Source organism: Eleutherodactylus coqui, chromosome 5 (assembly GCF_035609145.1).
Source record: "Eleutherodactylus coqui strain aEleCoq1 chromosome 5, aEleCoq1.hap1, whole genome shotgun sequence".
Taxonomy (NCBI): domain Eukaryota; kingdom Metazoa; phylum Chordata; class Amphibia; order Anura; family Eleutherodactylidae; genus Eleutherodactylus; species Eleutherodactylus coqui.
The window spans coordinates 33,527,910-33,549,129 of NC_089841.1; the positions used below are offsets into that span (position 1 = coordinate 33,527,910).

At 51.8% G+C, this 21,220-nt stretch overlaps 2 protein-coding genes across 3 annotated transcripts in view; both read right to left on the bottom strand.

Annotated features, from left to right (window-relative positions):
* Positions 1–21,220, bottom strand: part of LOC136629139 (oocyte zinc finger protein XlCOF6-like) — a 913,937-nt gene that overhangs the window by 859,082 nt on the left and 33,635 nt on the right. The gene's annotated exons all lie outside the window — the stretch shown is intronic.
* Positions 8,821–13,622, bottom strand: LOC136627176 (uncharacterized). The gene is made up of 2 exons (XM_066602110.1): positions 12,795–13,622; positions 8,821–8,908 (listed from the first exon to the last, which is right to left on the bottom strand). Exons 1-2 carry the CDS (start codon positions 13,620–13,622, stop codon positions 8,873–8,875), a joined length of 864 nt encoding a protein of 287 aa, XP_066458207.1. The 3' UTR covers positions 8,821–8,872.

Genomic DNA, 21,220 nt, shown 5'->3' on the forward strand with positions numbered 1-21,220 from the left:
TAGAGCTGTGTGTGATGTGTGGGGATCAGGATGGATGGAGTAGAGCTGTATGTGTGATGTGTGGGGATCAGGATGGATGGAGTAGAGCTGTGTGTGATGTGTGGGGTCAGGATGGATGGAGTAGAGCTGTGTGTGTGATGTGTGGGGGATCAGGATGGATGAAGTAGAGCTGTGTGTGTGATGTGTGGGGGATCAGGATGGATGGAGTAGAGCTGTGTGTGTGACGTGTGGGGGATCAGGATGGATGGAGTAGAGCTGTGTGTGTGATGTGTGGGGATCAGGATGGATGGAGTAGAGCTGTGTGTGTGATGTGTGGGGATCAGGATGGATGGAGTAGAGCTGTGTGTGTGATGTGTGGGTATCAGGAGGGATGGAGTAGAGCTGTGTGTGTGATGTGTGGGGATCAGGATGGATGGAGTAGAGCTGTGTGTGTGTTGTGTGAGGGTCAGGATGGATGGAGTAGAGCTGTGTGTGTGATGTGTGGGGATCAGGATGGATGGAGTAGAGCTGTGTGTGTGATGTGTGGGGGATCAGGATGGATGGAGTAGAGCTGTGTGTGTGATGTGTGGGGATCAGGATGGATGGAGTAGAGCTGTGTGTGTGATGTGTGGGGATCAGGATGGATGGAGTAGAGCTGTGTGTGTGACGTGTGGGGGATCAGGATGGATGGAGTAGAGCTGTATGTGTGACGTGTGGGGATCAGGATGGATGGAGTAGAGCTGTGTGTGTGATGTGTGGGGGTCAGGATGGATGGAGTAGAGCTGTGTGTGTGATGTGTGGGGGTCAGGATGGATGGAGTAGAGCTGTGTGTGTGATGTGTGGGGATCAGGATGGATGGAGTAGAGCTGTGTGTGTGATGTGTGGGGATCAGGATGGATGGAGTAGAGCTGTGTGTGTGATGTGTGGGGATCAGGATGGATGGAGTAGAGCTGTGTGTGTGTGTGATGTGTGGGGGATCAGGATGGATGGAGTAGAGCTGTGTGTGTGATGTGTGGGGGATCAGGATGGATGGAGTAGAGCTGTGTGTCTGATGTGTGGGGGATCAGGATGGATGGAGTAGAGCTGTGTGTGTGACGTGTGGGGGGATCAGGATGGATGGAGTAGAGCTGTGTGTGTGACGTGTGGGGATCAGGATGGATGGAGTAGAGCTGTGTGTGTGACGTGTGGGGATCAGGATGGATGGAGTAGAGCTGTGTGTGTGACGTGTGGGGATCAGGACGGATGGAGTAGAGCTGTGTGTGTGACGTGTGGGGATAAGGACGGATGGAGTAGAGCTGTGTGTGTGACGTGTGGGGATCAGGACGGATGGAGTAGAGCTGTGTGTGTGACGTGTGGGGATCAGGACGGATGGAGTAGAGCTGTGTGTGTGATGTGTGGGGATCAGGATGGATGGAGTAGAGCTGTGTGTGATATGTGTGGGGGATCAGGATGGATGGAGTAAAGCTGTGTGTGTAATGTGTGGGGATCAGGATGGATGGAGTAGAGCTGTGTGTGTGTGATGTGTGGGGGATCAGGATGGATGGAGTAGAGCTGTGTGTGTGATGTGTGGGGGGTCAGGATGGATGGAGTAGAGCTGTGTGTGTGATGTGTGGGGGATCAGGATGGATGGAGTAGAGCTGTGTGTGTGATGTGTGGGGGATCAGGATGGATGGAGTAGAGCTGTGTGTGTGATGTGTGGGGGATCAGGATGGATGGAGTAGAGCTGTGTGTGTGATGTGTGGGGGATCAGGATGGATGGAGTAGAGCTGTGTGTGTGATGTGTGGGGATCAGGATGGATGGAGTAGAGCTGTGTGTGTGACGTGTGGGGGATCAGGATGGATGGAGTAGAGCTGTGTGTGACGTGTGGGGGGGATCAGGATGGATGGAGTAGAGCTGTGTATGTGATGTGTGGGGATCAGGATGGATGGAGTAGAGCTGTGTGTGTGATGTGTGGGGATCAGGATGGATGGAGTAGAGCTGTGTGTGTGATGTGTGGGGATCAGGATGGATGGAGTAGAGCTGTGTGTGTGATGTGTGGGGATCAGGATGGATGGAGTAGAGCTGTGTGTGTGATGTGTGGGGATAAGGACGGATGGAGTAGAGCTGTGTGTGTGATGTGTGGGGATCAGGACGGATGGAGTAGAGCTGTGTGTGTGATGTGTGGGGATCAGGATGGATGGAGTAGAGCTGTGTGTGTGATGTGTGGGGATCAGGATGGATGGAGTAGAGCTGTGTGTGTGATGTGTGAGGATCAGGATGGATGGAGTAGAGCTGTGTGTGTAATGTGTGGGGATCAGGATGGATGGAGTAGAGCTGTGTGTGATGTGTGGGGGATCAGGATGGATGGAGTAGAGCTGTGTGTGTGATGTGTGGGGGATCAGGATGGATGGAGTAGAGCTGTATGTGTGATGTGTGGGGATCAGGATGGATGGAGTAGAGCTGTGTGTGTGTGATGTGTGGGATCAGGATGGATGGAGTAGAGCTGTGTGTGATGTGTGGGGATCAGGATGGATGGAGTAGAGCTGTGTGTGTGTGATGTGTGGGGTCAGGATGGATGGAGTAGAGCTGTGTGTGTGATGTGTGGGGGATCAGGATGGATGAAGTAGAGCTGTGTGTGTGATGTGTGGGGGATCAGGATGGATGGAGTAGAGCTGTGTGTGTGACGTGTGGGGGATCAGGATGGATGGAGTAGAGCTGTGTGTGTGATGTGTGGGGATCAGGATGGATGGAGTAGAGCTGTGTGTGTGATGTGTGGGGATCAGGATGGATGGAGTAGAGCTGTGTGTGTGATGTGTGGGTATCAGGAGGGATGGAGTAGAGCTGTGTGTGTGATGTGTGGGGATCAGGATGGATGGAGTAGAGCTGTGTGTGTGTTGTGTGAGGGTCAGGATGGATGGAGTAGAGCTGTGTGTGTGATGTGTGGGGATCAGGATGGATGGAGTAGAGCTGTGTGTGTGATGTGTGGGGGATCAGGATGGATGGAGTAGAGCTGTGTGTGTGATGTGTGGGGATCAGGATGGATGGAGTAGAGCTGTGTGTGTGATGTGTGGGGATCAGGATGGATGGAGTAGAGCTGTGTGTGTGACGTGTGGGGGATCAGGATGGATGGAGTAGAGCTGTATGTGTGACGTGTGGGGATCAGGATGGATGGAGTAGAGCTGTGTGTGTGATGTGTGGGGGTCAGGATGGATGGAGTAGAGCTGTGTGTGTGATGTGTGGGGGTCAGGATGGATGGAGTAGAGCTGTGTGTGTGATGTGTGGGGATCAGGATGGATGGAGTAGAGCTGTGTGTGTGATGTGTGGGGATCAGGATGGATGGAGTAGAGCTGTGTGTGTGATGTGTGGGGATCAGGATGGATGGAGTAGAGCTGTGTGTGTGTGTGATGTGTGGGGGATCAGGATGGATGGAGTAGAGCTGTGTGTGTGATGTGTGGGGGATCAGGATGGATGGAGTAGAGCTGTGTGTCTGATGTGTGGGGGATCAGGATGGATGGAGTAGAGCTGTGTGTGTGACGTGTGGGGGGATCAGGATGGATGGAGTAGAGCTGTGTGTGTGACGTGTGGGGATCAGGATGGATGGAGTAGAGCTGTGTGTCTGATGTGTGGGGGATCAGGATGGATGGAGTAGAGCTGTGTGTGTGACGTGTGGGGGATCAGGATGGATGGAGTAGAGCTGTGTGTGTGACGTGTGGGGATCAGGATGGATGGAGTAGAGCTGTGTGTGTGACGTGTGGGGATCAGGATGGATGGAGTAGAGCTGTGTGTGTGACGTGTGGGGATCAGGACGGATGGAGTAGAGCTGTGTGTGTGACGTGTGGGGATAAGGACGGATGGAGTAGAGCTGTGTGTGTGACGTGTGGGGATCAGGACGGATGGAGTAGAGCTGTGTGTGTGACGTGTGGGGATCAGGACGGATGGAGTAGAGCTGTGTGTGTGATGTGTGGGGATCAGGATGGATGGAGTAGAGCTGTGTGTGATATGTGTGGGGGATCAGGATGGATGGAGTAAAGCTGTGTGTGTAATGTGTGGGGATCAGGATGGATGGAGTAGAGCTGTGTGTGTGTGATGTGTGGGGGATCAGGATGGATGGAGTAGAGCTGTGTGTGTGATGTGTGGGGGGTCAGGATGGATGGAGTAGAGCTGTGTGTGTGATGTGTGGGGGATCAGGATGGATGGAGTAGAGCTGTGTGTGTGATGTGTGGGGGATCAGGATGGATGGAGTAGAGCTGTGTGTGTGATGTGTGGGGGATCAGGATGGATGGAGTAGAGCTGTGTGTGTGATGTGTGGGGGATCAGGATGGATGGAGTAGAGCTGTGTGTGTGATGTGTGGGGATCAGGATGGATGGAGTAGAGCTGTGTGTGTGACGTGTGGGGGATCAGGATGGATGGAGTAGAGCTGTGTGTGATGTGTGGGGGGGATCAGGATGGATGGAGTAGAGCTGTGTATGTGATGTGTGGGGATCAGGATGGATGGAGTAGAGCTGTGTGTGTGATGTGTGGGGATCAGGATGGATGGAGTAGAGCTGTGTGTGTCATGTGTGGGGATCAGGATGGATGGAGTAGAGCTGTGTGTGTGATGTGTGGGGATCAGGATGGATGGAGTAGAGCTGTGTGTGTGATGTGTGGGGATAAGGACGGATGGAGTAGAGCTGTGTGTGTGATGTGTGGGGATCAGGATGGATGGAGTAGAGCTGTGTGTGTGATGTGTGGGGATCAGGATGGATGGAGTAGAGCTGTGTGTGTGATGTGTGGGGATCAGGATGGATGGAGTAGAGCTGTGTGTGTGATGTGTGAGGATCAGGATGGATGGAGTAGAGCTGTGTGTGTAATGTGTGGGGATCAGGATGGATGGAGTAGAGCTGTGTGTGATGTGTGGGGGATCAGGATGGATGGAGTAGAGCTGTGTGTGATGTGTGGGGGATCAGGATGGATGGAGTAGAGCTGTGTGTGTGATGTGTGGGGGATCAGGATGGATGGAGTAGAGCTGTGTGTGTGATGTGTGGGGGATCAGGATGGATGGAGTAGAGCTGTGTGTGTGATGTGTGAGGATCAGGATGGATGGAGTAGAGCTGTGTGTGTAATGTGTGGGGATCAGGATGGATGGAGTAGAGCTGTGTGTGATGTGTGGGGGATCAGGATGGATGGAGTAGAGCTGTGTGTGTGATGTGTGGGGGATCAGGATGGATGGAGTAGAGCTGTGTGTGTGATGTGTGGGGATCAGGATGGATGGAGTAGAGCTGTGTGTGATGTGTGGGGATCAGGATGGATGGAACTCTATTTTATTATAAAATTAGGAAACATAACAGTAATTGTCAAAACAAAAATCTGTCTCTCTCCACAGTTTGGAGCATCAAACACAAATTAACACAACATGTGTATTCCAGTCCGTACAATGTCCGCTCAGGAAGCTTGCTTCTTCTGAACAAAACAGAAAAATAAGGACCTCCTCATCCTCTCTTGACCTTTCTTGAGCTTCTCTTTTGTTCTTTGCCTCTTCTCCTGCTTTAGTTTTTCTGTCCGTATCTTCCCTTACTGCCCATGGACTCTCTGGTGCCAGAAGATCCTCGATGCCAGACAAATCAGCAGTGCCAGTATACGTTCCCCAGAAAAAGAAAAACAAATAAACTGGCTTAAGATTTTTTTTTTTTTTTTTTTCTCATTTGAAATGAAATAACTTTTAGTACCACCTAGAGCATTCCCCTCATAAACCCCCCTACGCTATGTCGGGCCCTTAAGAGATGAAAAGAGGTTAACATGAAATGTTTACATTATTTATACAATTTTCTGTTTCACTACGAAGTTATACTATAACCTACTTACAAAATTATTATTATTTATATATATATATTTTTTTTTTTTTAAATATGTATTTATTTGATTAAATTTTTTTTTTTTTTTTTTTTTATTTATTTATTTATTTATTTTTTTTTTTTTTTTTCCAACACTAACTGTAATCTAATATTTACAGCATATTATATACATATATACACAAAATATAATTTATAATTTTTTTTTTTTTTTTTCCCCCTCAATATAATTTAATTAAATTTTGTTACACACTTAATTCTCTTCACTATAAAGAAAATTCCCTTCCCCCTCTTACCATCACCGTCTTACCATTGAGTCCTGGTTTAGTCATTTGCAAGCCCTATTTCTCCTTTTGTACTTAAAACAAAACAAAAAGCTATTAGTGTGAGAAAAACCAGCCCACCACCAGGAATCGGAAAGGGAAACAGGCTAGGTCACCGTAAAAGAAAGGCCCCTCCATAACCGAGATGCCTTTGGCGCTCCCAACCTGCTGCCCTCCCAAGAACGTACCTTCCCCAGGTCATCCAGAATGCCCCTACATACTACTTCCACCGGGAGGATTTTCTGACGCGTCGAAACTAGACACCTTGCGTGCCACGTGAAATATCTAACCACTAGGCTGACTAAATATAACGTGCATTTATCCCGGCCACCCAGAACTCTGAAAGCTCCATATGCCCACTCGGAATAGGAGAGTCCAGCCAGCCGGGGCCAGCCGATGGAAATCCCCACCCTTCTATATACCTCTGTATTGAAGGGACATTGAAGTAGGAAATGCTCCATGGTTTCCACCGTAGAGCCACACTCTTCACGGGGGCAATTTCTTTCCTCCGTGCTCCTATACTTCAGATTGTCCCTCACAAAAAGCTTTCCGTGGAAAGAGCGCCAGGCCAAATCCCAAAACTTCATAGGGACCCTCACTGAATTTAACAAAACCAACCCACCCTCCAGGTCCTGGCCTGGGCAGTCCTTGAGGGCCAATGGCTTTTGGAAACGGGAGGTCAGGACCCCCCTATCAAGGAACCTCCTCGAGAGAGTCTCAACCTCCACAGCCCCCAAGCCCCATCGACGGATAAGCTTCAGAGCCGGAGTAACGTAAGCCGGGAGATGTCCGTGCGGCGTGCGTAGGTCTTTCACTCGCCCTCCTCTCACCCAATCCTGGAGAAAGGGCCGAAACCATGACTTAGAGGAAACTACCCACCAAGGAGCCCTTTCCTCATTGCGGAAGTTGACTAGATTAATCTTCAAGAAGGTGTTGACTAAAAACACCACGGGATTGACCATACCCAATCCCCCTAGTCTCCTTGGGCGGTATGTAACCTCTCGCTTCACTAGGTTCAGCCTGTTGTCCCATAACAGCTGGAAGAACAGGCTATAGATCCGTGTCCAAGAAGACTCTGGCAAGATGCACACGCTGCCTAGATAGATAAATAAGGGGAGCAGGAAGGTTTTGATGAGGCTCACCTTTTCCCTCAGGGACAAAGGCCATCCCTTCCATTGGTCCACCTTTTGACTGGCATCTTTTAGTCTGCCTTCCCAATTTGTCTCGGGATAATTTCCCTGGCCGAAATGGATGCCCAGAATTTTTAATGACTCCTGGGGTCTTGGGAGGGTGTCCGAGAGACTAAAATCAGGATCTCCTTCTCCCAACCAGAGACTTCCACACTTATCCCAGTTGAGCTGGGATCCAGTTACTTCTGAATACTCCACAACCTCCGACATCACCCATCCCGCCTCCTCGCGAGAAGAGACGAAAATCGTGACATCATCGGCGTAGGCCACCACCCTTAGTGCCGGCCCAGAGTCCCCCAGGCCCACCCCAACCCCCGCCAACGGCCCACAACCCAACCTCCTTAAAAAGGGGTCGATCGCAAACACGTATAGCAGGGGGCTTAAGGGACAGCCCTGACGAACCCCGGATCCCACAAAAAAGGGGCGCCCAGCCCAACCGTTCACCAGCGGGAAACTCTCAGCCCCTTTGTACAAAGTTTTTAACCAATTGACAAACCCTACCGGCAGACCATATTTCAAAAGCACCGACCAGAGGTACTCATGGTTAACCTTATCAAAAGCCTTTGCCTGATCCAAGGACAGCAAGAACCCTCTCCAGTTCCCAGCCCTGCCCTGCTCCACAACCTCCCGGACACTCAGCACAGCACTAAACGTGCTTCGGCCTGGAACAGAACAGTGCTGATCACCCGAAAGCAGCTCTGGTGCAAAACGCACCAAACGATTAAACAGCACCTTAGCCAAAATCTTCCGGTCCGTATTGAGCAGCGCTATGGGACGCCAATTCTCAATCCGGGACGGATCCTTACCCTTTGACAAGATGATCAGGGCTGACCTCCTCATTGACTCTGGCAGAGTACCCGAGGAAAGGCACTCATTATATACCTCAGTCAATAGGGGAACCAACTGTTCCTTAAAGGTTTTGTAGAACTCGGATGATAAGCCATCCGGACCTGGCGTTTTCTTGAGCTTAAGCCCTTCAAAGGCCAGTCTCACTTCCTCTTCTCTGATAGCGTCTGTCAAAACGTCAAGCCCAGAGGTCACTCTCTCTTCAGGAATGGTTTCAGCCAGGAAAGCCGACAGCCTGTCTCGATCTTGATCCTTCCCTGCCAGAAGGCCCGAGTAGTAGGATCTGACTACCTCCAGGATCTCTGAACTGGACCTCTTCAGAGACCCTGTACTATCAATCAGTCCTGTAACCATCTTACTATTTACTGACATCCTACAGTTTCTGTAGGGGTCGGGTGAGCGGAATTTCCCGAAATCCCTCTCAAAAACCAAGGATGTGTACCTATCATACTGGCACCTTTTTAACAGGGATTTCACTCTGGAGACTTCCTCACGGTTGCCCCCCGCCGAGACAAGCCGCTCGAGTTTCCTCCTCAGTCCTTGATATAAACGATAACAAGACAAGGATCTGAGGTTAGAGAGCTCACGGAAATACCTCGCTGCCCTTTTCTTGAAAATCTCCCACCACTCTGACTTACTGTTACATAGGCCCATGAGTGGAATCTGGCTCTGAAGGAACTCCTCAAAGGACTGTCTTATCTCCGCTTCTTCCAGGAGGGCCGAATTCAATTTCCATAAACCTCTACCCATCCGAGGGGTATCTGTAACATTCAAAGTAAACATAATTAAACAGTGGTCGGAGAACTCCACCTCCACCACCAATAAAGGTGAGGAGACAGCTTCCTCCTTTAAATAAAACCTGTCTATCCTAGACCTACTACTACCTCGATGGAAGGTGAACACCGTGTTGCCTGGGGCATGCCTGATGTGGATGTCCTCCAGGCGAGCCTCACTGACTATTCTATTCAAAGCGACGCTATCATAATCCAGTCTGTCTTTGGTACCTCCCCTATCGCAGAGCCTCGTGACGTTATTGAAGTCTCCACCAAAGACTACCAACCGGCTTGAAAAAAGATAGGGCTTGATCCTTGTGAAAAGGTCCTTTCGCTCACATTGACTTTGAGGACCGTAGATGTTAATCAGTCGTAGCTCTTGACCTCCCACAAGGACGTCTAGGACCAAACACCTCCCCATTTCCACCTCAATCACCCGTCGGCATGTGACATCTGCGGTTTTAAAAAGAACCGCCACTCCGCTATACTGCTCGGCCGCAAGAGACCAATAGGAGGGCCCGTGAGTCCACTCCCTCTTTGCCTGATATATACTGGCTAAATCTGTTAGCCTGGTCTCCTGCAAAAATAAAATATCAGCTTCAACACGGCTGAAAAAATCAAAGGCCATAAATCTTGCAGTATTTGACTTAATGCTGGCTACATTAATGGTCGCCAGCGTCAACGGACTGAGTGCCACCATCTAAGGTGATTAAGGTTGGATGACTCTTATCTTATCCCTTCCCCTTTCTTCACCCGAAAACCCACATTCCTCTCCTCCTCTCTTTAATGATGCAGACATATCCATGCCCTCGATTGTTGTCCCTCCTTCTTCAGGGGACGCCAAACTTTTGTCTGGTGGCTTCGGTACCTCCTCCCTCCCCTGGGACTCAGTCTCCCCAAGGACGGGAGGGGGGGTCACATCCTCCGGCCCCTCCCCACCCCTCTCGGGTTCCCCCGTCACCCCCACCAGCAAGGGAGATTCAGGTTCCCCCTCAAGGGATTGAAAACGGTTTGAAAGAGACACCAGAGGGGAGCCGGTTTGTCCTTCCATTAGTCTCTGACCCGGGGCAGGAGAAGATTTCCTTTTACCTGGTTGTTTTTTCTTTTTCACATCCTTTTTCCGCCTCTTTTCCAGCCATTCTCTGCCATCTTCATTTGATGACAGAGCGGCGCCAGAGGCGGACCCCTCTTCCCTCTGCAGTCTCTCGGTCTCCTCCTCCAACTCGCTCTCCCCTGGAGCCTCAGTAGCAGGAGCTTTCTCAAGGGCAGGGGCGCGGACCGTACCAACGGTTTTCCCAGATGTTTCACCTGCCCTTGCCGCCTTCCTGGCTTCCAGGCGTCTCATCTGACTTGCTGTCTTACTGCCGTTCTTCACTGGACCCTCAGCCCCAGTACCCCCGTCAACACCCTCCCCCACCGGCAGACCCTCACCCTGCGTCTCCTGAGGCCTACCCGTGGGTTCAGGGGCCGTGTTGGCACTAGAACGAGGGCAGCGGCTGTAGGGGTGTCCTAGAACACCACACAGGTGACAGCGTATGTCCCTACACGATGCGGCTGTATGGCCTACCCCTCCACATGAGAAGCACACCTGCTGAGTGCAGTCTGCACTAAAATGGGTGGGGTCGCCACATCGGTGACACACTTTTGGCTGTCCCCGGTAGAAGACCGAGATCCTGTCCCTACCCAGATAGGCCGAGGAGGGGATGTGGGTCACTGAGTTCCCCGCCCGGCTCAGCTGGACCAGAAAAGTCCATGCCCCGGACCAGATACCATATTCATCCCGGTTTTTCACCGGGGCACCCTTAACTTCTCCAAAACGACTTAACCAGGTCATGATGTCAAGCGAAGACAGAGACTCATTACGCGTTAACACAGTCACCGTCTTTACATCGTCCTGGCGGGACAGGGGGGAGACCCTGAAATCCCGCCAGCCAGGCCGATTCTTCACCAGCTCGTAATTGGTCCAGAAGAGTTCCAAACCCTCTGGCCTTACGAAACTGATGTCGAACTCCGGGGTACCGAAGGGATGGATTAGAGCAAAGATGTTATGTGCCCTGAAGCCCATCTTCAGCAGTAGTTCAACCACCTCACTCCTCCTAGGGCATGTTTCATCACTTTCCCACCGAAGACGGACTGCATTCCTTCTGGTCCCCCTTGGCCCGCCTGTTGGGAGTGACCAATTTCCCGTATTTTCTCGGAAGGCAGAAAGACCAAAACGTTGAACCCAAAAACTTAAATCCACCTGCTCACCATCTATAAGGGCAGACCTCTCGCCCCGTCTCAGAGCGGCCGTGAGTTGCTGTCTTAAATCCCTATCCGTGCCACCAGACAAAACCCTCCTCGCATCACCCTGAACTGCACCAGCGTAGCTCTTTGCCCCAGGGGCCACCGGGGGGTTACTACTGCGGGGAGGGGAGGGCCCAGATGAAGGGCCCGGCATAGCCCCCCTCTCATCTCCACTCATCTTATTATTACTCCTGCTCCCTTGCTGGGGAGGCTCAACCCTTTTTCCCCCTTCCATAATTTTTGCACTCCTACATCCTTCCCCTGCATTCTCACCTGCACCCACACTCTTCTCTCTCCCCTCACTCTCCTCAACCTCCACACCTTTGTTATTCTGCATTTTATTCTGTTTTGTTCTTTCAACACTCCCCTCCTCCCCTTTTTCAGTGTTTAGCCTTTCATTTCCCTTATCTATTATAATCTCCTTCTCTCCCTCTGCTTCTACTTGCTTTATGACTTTCACCCCCTCATGCACTCCACCATTCTTTCTTTTATTTCCCTTTTGTCCCTCCTCAGTTCCCCCTCCCCTCTTGTTTTGGGAAACTGCTTGTACTGTCTTCCCTGCTGCTTTCTTTACCTTCGGGCTGGCCTGAACCGAAAGGGTCCCCGACGAGCCACTTTGCAGCATGGCCTGGGTCCCCCCCAGCCGGCCATCCCGACCACTCTCACTCATTCTTCATTTACCCTCCTTTATTTCAGCCACACTCTTACAACTCGCAGCTCTTCTCATTTTACCATCTTCCAGAGAGACTGACTTTGGCGCGGTTTCTCTGGTGCTCAGGCCTGGCACTGTCTTACTTGCCCCCACTGATTTCCCAGTAGCACCTTCCTTGGGCGCTACTGCTTTTACATCTATTTTTTTCCCCTGGACATTTTTAACCCTCTGAGTGCTGAGAACCCCGGACTGCTTTTTGCTTTCATTCATCAGCTGCCCCTTTTTAATCACTCCTGCCTTTCCACTCTCGGCTGCTTCAGCTCCCCGCCGCTCCGTCTCCTGTGCACGATCCGCTGCCTTAACTCCTAACTCCCCACTGGACACTAGCCCCGTGCCTGTACGAGTTGGGAGAGTTTGGGATTCAGGTTTTACATTAAATGTTGCTGGCACTGCTGATTTTACACTGGCCTTTCTTGATGTATTTAACCCCTGCCCGGTCCCTTTTGTTTTAGTATCTTTTCCTTTGTCCTGGAGAGGAGAGACCACCGGCCGCTGCTGCGTTGCCGCCTGTGCGTTCTCCCCCCCTCCAGGGTACTGCTCCTCTACGGTTGGTATACAATCCATATCTTCATTGGCATCATCTGTCCCCTCACCCGGCTCCTGTACCTCCACCACAGTAGCCTGGTCTGAGGAGACCTGCACAATTACATGCTCCAACTGTACTTGCTCCACCGAGCCCGCGAAACCATCATTACTATGCCCCTCCCCCTTGTAGTCTGACCCTGCAGCAAGCACCTTGCCAGACTGGACACGGGGGGCTACCAATGGTTCTATTTTCTCTCCCTTTTGACTGGCTCCCGATGCCACTTCAGACACCGGGCGACCCCCTGCCGCAGGGATTGCATTATCAGGAAGTGGCACATATCTTGAACTTACCACTTCCACTGTAGCCTTCTTCGCCTGGCCTTTTGCACGGATACGGGTGTCCTCTTCAGGTGTCTCGTCCCCAAAGCACAGCTTGCTCAAATCCGGGGGGGCCTCCATTTTCTGGATCTCGCTGAGTAGATACCCGCCGCTGTCACTTTCCTCTTCCATGGATGAACCTGAGAGGGGCGGGTCGGCTTGTCTTGCCGGGATGCTAGCGTCAGACTCGTGAACAGTCTTCTGCTTTCCTTGGCTGCCCCTGGGGCTCTGTTCATTAACCCCCTGTGATCTAGCAGTGTTTGAATGCTGCTGCAGGCTTGTAGAAAGCTGGGTTTTCCCTCTGCAGCCTTCCTCTGCACTCTCTTCACTGCTGGTATAGAATGGAATGTTCCTATTAAAGCGCTCCTGGTGTCTCCAGTTCTCCGACATGCTGCCTCCGTTTGCCTTTATAGCATCTTTTCTTGCTGTCAGTTTCTTAATTTCTTCCACTATGTTCTTTATTTCGTCCTGATAGTCTTTCTTTTGGTCTCTTGAGCATGTCTCTAGCAGGGCTTTCAGACCCTGCACTTCATGCTGCAGTTTCTTCAATTTCCCGCTTATTGCATCAAACTCCCGCTTGTACTTATTAAAGCGGGTGGCTAATTGCTCCGCTGTCTCTCCATCCTTTCTTTCACCCCAGGAGTACAGATCTTCCTCCTGGGGCTTACCTTTAATTTCTGCCGCTTGTACTCTCAGTCTCTGCGACCTCCTCAATTCCGTATTGGCTCTTGGAACCGGCTGCCTCTCGCTGCCCCCCGCCGGTCCTTCCCGGGAGGCAGTGGATGCCCCAGGCGAGGGCATACTCGCTGGGGAAAAGCAGACCTTCTCCCCCTGGAAGAGGGAGAGGCTGCCTGCACGTCTTCACTCTCCAACAGCTGAGCACACACTGCTGCACTCTGACACGCCCACCTCAGGATGGATGGAGTAGAGCTGTGTGTGTGATGTGTGGGGGGATCAGGATGGATGGAGTAGAGCTGTGTGTGATGTGTGGGGGATCAGGATGGATGGAGTAGAGCTGTGTGTGATGTGTGGGGGATCAGGATGGATGGAGTAGAGCTGTGTGTGATGTGTGGGGGATCAGGATGGATGGAGTAGAGCTGTGTGTGATGTGTGGGGGATCAGGATGGATGGAGTAGAGCTGTGTGTGTGATGTGTGGGGATCAGGATGGATGGAGTAGAGCTGTGTGTGTGATGTGTGGGGGTCAGGATGGATGGAGTAGAGCTGTGTGTGTGACGTGTGGGGGATCAGGATGGATGGAGTAGAGCTGTGTGTGTGATGTGTGGGGGATCAGGATGGATGGAGTAGAGCTGTGTGTCTGATGTGTGGGGGATCAGGATGGATGGAGTAGAGCTGTGTGTGTGACGTGTGGGGGATCAGGATGGATGGAGTAGAGCTGTGTGTGTGATGTGTGGGGATCAGGATGGATGGAGTAGAGCTGTGTGTGTGATGTGTGGGGATCAGGATGGATGGAGTAGAGCTGTGTGTGTGATGTGTGGGGATCAGGATGGATGGAGTAGAGCTGTGTGTGTGATGTGTGGGGATCAGGATGGATGGAGTAGAGCTGTGTGTGTGATGTGTGGGGATCAGGATGGATGGAGTAGAGCTGTGTGTGTGATGTGTGAGGATCAGGATGGATGGAGTAGAGCTGTGTGTGTGATGTGTGGGGATCAGGATGGATGGAGTAGAGCTGTGTGTGATGTGTGGGGGATCAGGATGGATGGAGTAGAGCTGTGTGTGTGATGTGTGGGGGATCAGGATGGATGGAGTAAAGCTGTGTGTGTAATGTGTGGGGATCAGGATGGATGGAGTAGAGCTGTGTGTGTGTGATGTGTGGGGGATCAGGATGGATGGAGTAGAGCTGTGTGTGTGATGTGTGGGGGATCAGGATGGATGGAGTAGAGCTGTGTGTGTGATGTGTGGGGGGTCAGGATGGATGGAGTAGAGCTGTGTGTGTGATGTGTGGGGGATCAGGATGGATGGAGTAGAGCTGTGTGTGTGATGTGTGGGGGATCAGGATGGATGGAGTAGAGCTGTGTGTGTGTGATGTGTGGGGGATCAGGATGGATGGAGTAGAGCTGTGTGTGTGTGATGTGTGGGGGATCAGGATGGATGGAGTAGAGCTGTGTGTGTGATGTGTGGGGGATCAGGATGGATGGAGTAGAGCTGTGTGTGTGATGTGTGGGGGATCAGGATGGATGGAGTAGAGCTGTGTGTGTGATGTGTGGGGGATCAGGATGGATGGAGTAGAGCTGTGTGTGTGATGTGTGGGGGATCAGGATGGATGGAGTAGAGCTGTGTGTGTGATGTGTGGGGGATCAGGATGGATGGAGTAGAGCTGTGTGTGTGATGTGTGGGGATCAGGATGGATGGAGTAGAGCTGTGTGTGTGATGTGTGAGGATCAGGATGGATGGAGTAGAGCTGTGTGTGTGATGTGTGGGGATCAGGATGGATGGAGTAGAGCTGTGTGTGATGTGTGGGGGATCAGGATGGATGGAGTAGAGCTGTGTGTGTGATGTGTGGGGGATCAGGATGGATGGAGTAAAGCTGTGTGTGTAATGTGTGGGGATCAGGATGGATGGAGTAAAGCTGTGTGTGTAATGTGTGGGGATCAGGATGGATGGAGTAGAGCTGTGTGTGTGTGATGTGTGGGGGATCAGGATGGATGGAGTAGAGCTGTGTGTGTGATGTGTGGGGGATCAGGATGGATGGAGTAGAGCTGTGTGTGTGATGTGTGGGGGGTCAGGATGGATGGAGTAGAGCTGTGTGTGTGATGTGTGGGGGGTCAGGATGGATGGAGTAGAGCTGTGTGTGTGATGTGTGGGGGATCAGGATGGATGGAGTAGAGCTGTGTGTGTGATGTGTGGGGGATCAGGATGGATGGAGTAGAGCTGTGTGTGTGATGTGTGGGGGGTCAGGATGGATGGAGTAGAGCTGTGTGTGTGTGATGTGTGGGGGATCAGGATGGAGGGAGTAGAGCTGTGTGTGTGATGTGTGGGGGATCAGGATGGATGGAGTAGAGCTGTGTGTGTGATGTGTGGGGGATCAGGATGGATGGAGTAGAGCTGTGTGTGTGATGTGTGGGGGATCAGGATGGATGGAGTAGAGCTGTGTGTGTGATGTGTGGGGGATCAGGATGGATGGAGTAGAGCTGTGTGTGTGATGTGTGGGGGATCAGGATGGATGGAGTAGAGCTGTGTGTGTGATGTGTGGGGGATCAGGATGGATGGAGTAGAGCTGTGTGTGTGATGTGTGGGGGATCAGGATGGATGGAGTAGAGCTGTGTGTGTGATGTGTGGGGGATCAGGATGGATGGAGTAGAGCTGTGTGTGTGATGTGTGGGGGATCAGGATGGATGGAGTAGAGCTGTGTGGGATCAGGATGGATGGAGTAGAGCTGTGTGTGTGATGTGTGGGGAATCAGGATGGATGGAGTAGAGCTGTGTGTGTGATGTGTGGGGAATCAGGATGGATGGAGTAGAGCTGTGTGTGTGATGTGTGGTGGATCAGGATGGATGGAGTAGAGCTGTGTGTGTGATGTGTGGGGGATCAGGATGGATGGAGTAGAGCTGTGTGTGTGATGTGTGGGGATTAGGATGGATGGAGTAAAGCTGTGTGATGTGTGGGGATCAGTATGTATGGAGTAGAGCTGTGTGTGTGATGTATGGGGATCAGGATGGATGGAGTAGAGCTGTGTGTGTGATGTGTGGGGATCAGGATGGATGGAGTAGAGCTGTGTGTGTGATGTGTGGGGATCAGGATGGATGGAGTAGAGCTGTGTGTGTGACGTGTGGGGGATCAGGATGGATGGAGTAGAGCTGTGTGTGATGTGTGGGGGGGATCAGGATGGATGGAGTAGAGCTGTGTATGTGATGTGTGGGGATCAGGATGGATGGAGTAGAGCTGTGTGTGTGATGTGTGGGGATCAGGATAGATGGAGTAGAGCTGTGTGTGTGATGTGTGGGGATCAGGATGGATGGAGTAGAGCTGTGTGTGTGATGTGTGAGGGGTCAGGATGGATGGAGTAGAGCTGTGTGTGTGATGTGTGGGGATCAGGATGGATGGAGTAGAGCTGTGTGTGTGATGTGTGGGGGATCAGGATGGATGGAGTAGAGCTGTGTGTGTGATGTGTGGGGATCAGGATGGATGGAGTAGAGCTGTGTGTGTGATGTGTGGGGATCAGGATGGATGGAGTAGAGCTGTGTGTGTGACGTGTGGGGGATAAGGATGGATGGAGTAGAGCTGTGTGTGTGATGTGTGGGGATCAGGATGGATGGAGTAGAGCTGTGTGTGTGATGTGTGGGGATCAGGATGGATGGAGTAGAGCTGTGTGTGTGATGTGTGGGGATCAGGATGGATGGAGTAGAGCTGTGTGTGTGATGTGTGGGGATCAGGATGGATGGAGTAGAGCTGTGTGTGTGATGTGTGGGGATAAGGACGGATGGAGTAGAGCTGTGTGTGTGATGTGTGGGGATCAGGACGGATGGAGTAGAGCTGTGTGTGTGATGTGTGGGGATCAGGACGGATGGAGTAGAGCTGTGTGTGTGATGTGTGGGGATCAGGATGGATGGAGTAGAGCTGTGTGTGTGATGTGTGAGGATCAGGATGGATGGAGTAGAGCTGTGTGTGTGATGTGTGGGGGATCAGGATGGATGGAGTAGAGCTGTGTGTGATGTGTGGGGGATCAGGATGGATGGAGTAGAGCTGTGTGTGTGATGTGTGGGGGATCAGGATGGATGGAGTAAAGCTGTGTGTGTAATGTGTGGGGATCAGGATGGATGGAGTAGAGCTGTGTGTGTGTGATGTGTGGGGGATCAGGATGGATGGAGTAGAGCTGTGTGTGTGATGTGTGGGGGATCAGGATGGATGGAGTAGAGCTGTGTGTGTGATGTGTGGGGGATCAGGATGGATGGAGTAGAGCTGTGTGTGTGATGTGTGGGGGATCAGGATGGATGGAGTAGAGCTGTGTGGGATCAGGATGGATGGAGTAGAGCTGTGTGTGTGATGTGTGGGGAATCAGGATGGATGGAGTAGAGCTGTGTGTGTGATGTGTGGGGAATCAGGATGGATGGAGTAGAGCTGTGTGTGTGATGTGTGGGGGATCAGGATGGATGGAGTAGAGCTGTGTGTGTGATGTGTGGGGATCAGGATGGATGGAGTAGAGCTGTGTGTGTGATGTGTGGGGATCAGGATGGATGGAGTAGAGCTGTGTGTGTGATGTGTGGGGATCAGGATGGATGGAGTAGAGCTGTGTGTGTGATGTGTGGGGATCAGGATGGATGGAGTAGAGCTGTGTGTGTGATGTGTGGGGATCAGGATGGATGGAGTAGAGCTGTGTGTGTGATGTGTGAGGATCAGGATGGATGGAGTAGAGCTGTGTGTGTGATGTGTGGGGATCAGGATGGATGGAGTAGAGCTGTGTGTGATGTGTGGGGGATCAGGATGGATGGAGTAGAGCTGTGTGTGTGATGTGTGGGGGATCAGGATGGATGGAGTAAAGCTGTGTGTGTAATGTGTGGGGATCAGGATGGATGGAGTAGAGCTGTGTGTGTGTGATGTGTGGGGGATCAGGATGGATGGAGTAGAGCTGTGTGTGTGATGTGTGGGGGATCAGGATGGATGGAGTAGAGCTGTGTGTGTGATGTGTGGGGGGTCAGAATGGATGGAGTAGAGCTGTGTGTGTGATGTGTGGGGGATCAGGATGGATGGAGTAGAGCTGTGTGTGTGATGTGTGGGGGATCAGGATGGATGGAGTAGAGCTGTGTGTGTGTGATGTGTGGGGGATCAGGATGGATGGAGTAGAGCTGTGTGTGTGTGATGTGTGGGGGATCAGGATGGATGGAGTAGAGCTGTGTGTGTGATGTGTGGGGGATCAGGATGGATGGAGTAGAGCTGTGTGTGTGATGTGTGGGGGATCAGGATGGATGGAGTAGAGCTGTGTGTGTGATGTGTGGGGGATCAGGATGGATGGAGTAGAGCTGTGTGTGTGATGTGTGGGGGATCAGGATGGATGGAGTAGAGCTGTGTGTGTGATGTGTGGGGGATCAGGATGGATGGAGTAGAGCTGTGTGTGTGATGTGTGGGGATCAGGATGGATGGAGTAGAGCTGTGTGTGTGATGTGTGAGGATCAGGATGGATGGAGTAGAGCTGTGTGTGTGATGTGTGGGGATCAGGATGGATGGAGTAGAGCTGTGTGTGATGTGTGGGGGATCAGGATGGATGGAGTAGAGCTGTGTGTGTGATGTGTGGGGGATCAGGATGGATGGAGTAAAGCTGTGTGTGTAATGTGTGGGGATCAGGATGGATGGAGTAAAGCTGTGTGTGTAATGTGTGGGGATCAGGATGGATGGAGTAGAGCTGTGTGTGTGTGATGTGTGGGGGATCAGGATGGATGGAGTAGAGCTGTGTGTGTGATGTGTGGGGGATCAGGATGGATGGAGTAGAGCTGTGTGTGTGATGTGTGGGGGGTCAGGATGGATGGAGTAGAGCTGTGTGTGTGATGTGTGGGGGATCAGGATGGATGGAGTAGAGCTGTGTGTGTGATGTGTGGGGGATCAGGATGGATGGAGTAGAGCTGTGTGTGTGATGTGTGGGGGGTCAGGATGGATGGAGTAGAGCTGTGTGTGTGTGATGTGTGGGGGATCAGGATGGAGGGAGTAGAGCTGTGTGTGTGATGTGTGGGGGATCAGGATGGATGGAGTAGAGCTGTGTGTGTGATGTGTGGGGGATCAGGATGGATGGAGTAGAGCTGTGTGTGTGATGTGTGGGGGATCAGGATGGATGGAGTAGAGCTGTGTGTGTGATGTGTGGGGGATCAGGATGGATGGAGTAGAGCTGTGTGTGTGATGTGTGGGGGATCAGGATGGATGGAGTAGAGCTGTGTGTGTGATGTGTGGGGGATCAGGATGGATGGAGTAGAGCTGTGTGTGTGATGTGTGGGGGATCAGGATGGATGGAGTAGAGCTGTGTGTGTGATGTGTGGGGGATCAGGATGGATGGAGTAGAGCTGTGTGTGTGATGTGTGGGGGATCAGGATGGATGGAGTAGAGCTGTGTGGGATCAGGATGGATGGAGTAGAGCTGTGTGTGTGATGTGTGGGGAATCAGGATGGATGGAGTAGAGCTGTGTGTGTGATGTGTGGGGAATCAGGATGGATGGAGTAGAGCTGTGTGTGTGATGTGTGGTGGATCAGGATGGATGGAGTAGAGCTGTGTGTGTGATGTGTGGGGGATCAGGATGGATGGAGTAGAGCTGTGTGTGTGATGTGTGGGGATTAGGATGGATGGAGTAAAGCTGTGTGATGTGTGGGGATCAGTATGTATGGAGTAGAGCTGTGTGTGTGATGTATGGGGATCAGGATGGATGGAGTAGAGCTGTGTGTGTGATGTGTGGGGATCAGGATGGATGGAGTAGAGCTGTGTGTGTGATGTGTGGGGATCAGGATGGATGGAGTAGAGCTGTGTGTGTGACGTGTGGGGGATCAGGATGGATGGAGTAGAGCTGTGTGTGATGTGTGGGGGGGATCAGGATGGATGGAGTAGAGCTGTGTATGTGATGTGTGGGGATCAGGATGGATGGAGTAGAGCTGTGTGTGTGATGTGTGGGGATCAGGATAGATGGAGTAGAGCTGTGTGTGTGATGTGTGGGGATCAGGATAGATGGAGTAGAGCTGTGTGTGTGATGTGTGGGGATCAGGATGGATGGAGTAGAGCTGTGTGTGTGATGTGTGAGGGGTCAGGATGGATGGAGTAGAGCTGTGTGTGTGATGTGTGGGGATCAGGATGGATGGAGTAGAGCTGTGTGTGTGATGTGTGGGGGATCAGGATGGATGGAGTAGAGCTGTGTGTGTGATGTGTGGGGATCAGGATGGATGGAGTAGAGCTGTGTGTGTGATGTGTGGGGATCAGGATGGATGGAGTAGAGCTGTGTGTGTGACGTGTGGGGGATAAGGATGGATGGAGTAGAGCTGTGTGTGTGATGTGTGGGGATAAGGACGGATGGAGTAGAGCTGTGTGTGTGATGTGTGGGGGATCAGGATGGATGGAGTAGAGCTGTGTGTGTGATGTGTGGGGATCAGGATGGATGGAGTAGAGCTGTGTGTGTGACGTGTGGGGGATCAGGATGGATGGAGTAGAGCTGTGTGTGATGTGTGGGGGGGATCAGGATGGATGGAGTAGAGCTGTGTATGTGATGTGTGGGGATCAGGATGGATGGAGTAGAGCTGTGTGTGTGATGTGTGGGGATCAGGATAGATGGAGTAGAGCTGTGTGTGTGATGTGTGAGGGGTCAGGATGGATGGAGTAGAGCTGTGTGTGTGATGTGTGGGGATCAGGATGGATGGAGTAGAGCTGTGTGTGTGATGTGTGGGGGATCAGGATGGATGGAGTAGAGCTGTGTGTG

Bases quoted from the DNA above. Each gene is read 5' to 3' on its own strand.
- LOC136627176 (XM_066602110.1), bottom strand. From the start codon at position 13,622: ATGCCCTCGCCTGGGGCATCCACTGCCTCCCGGGAAGGACCGGCGGGG. The intron at 8,909-12,794 runs GTAAGTTCAAGA...TGAATGTTACAG, and splicing joins AGAAGGCTACAGTGGAAGTG to ATACCCCTCGGATGGGTAGA.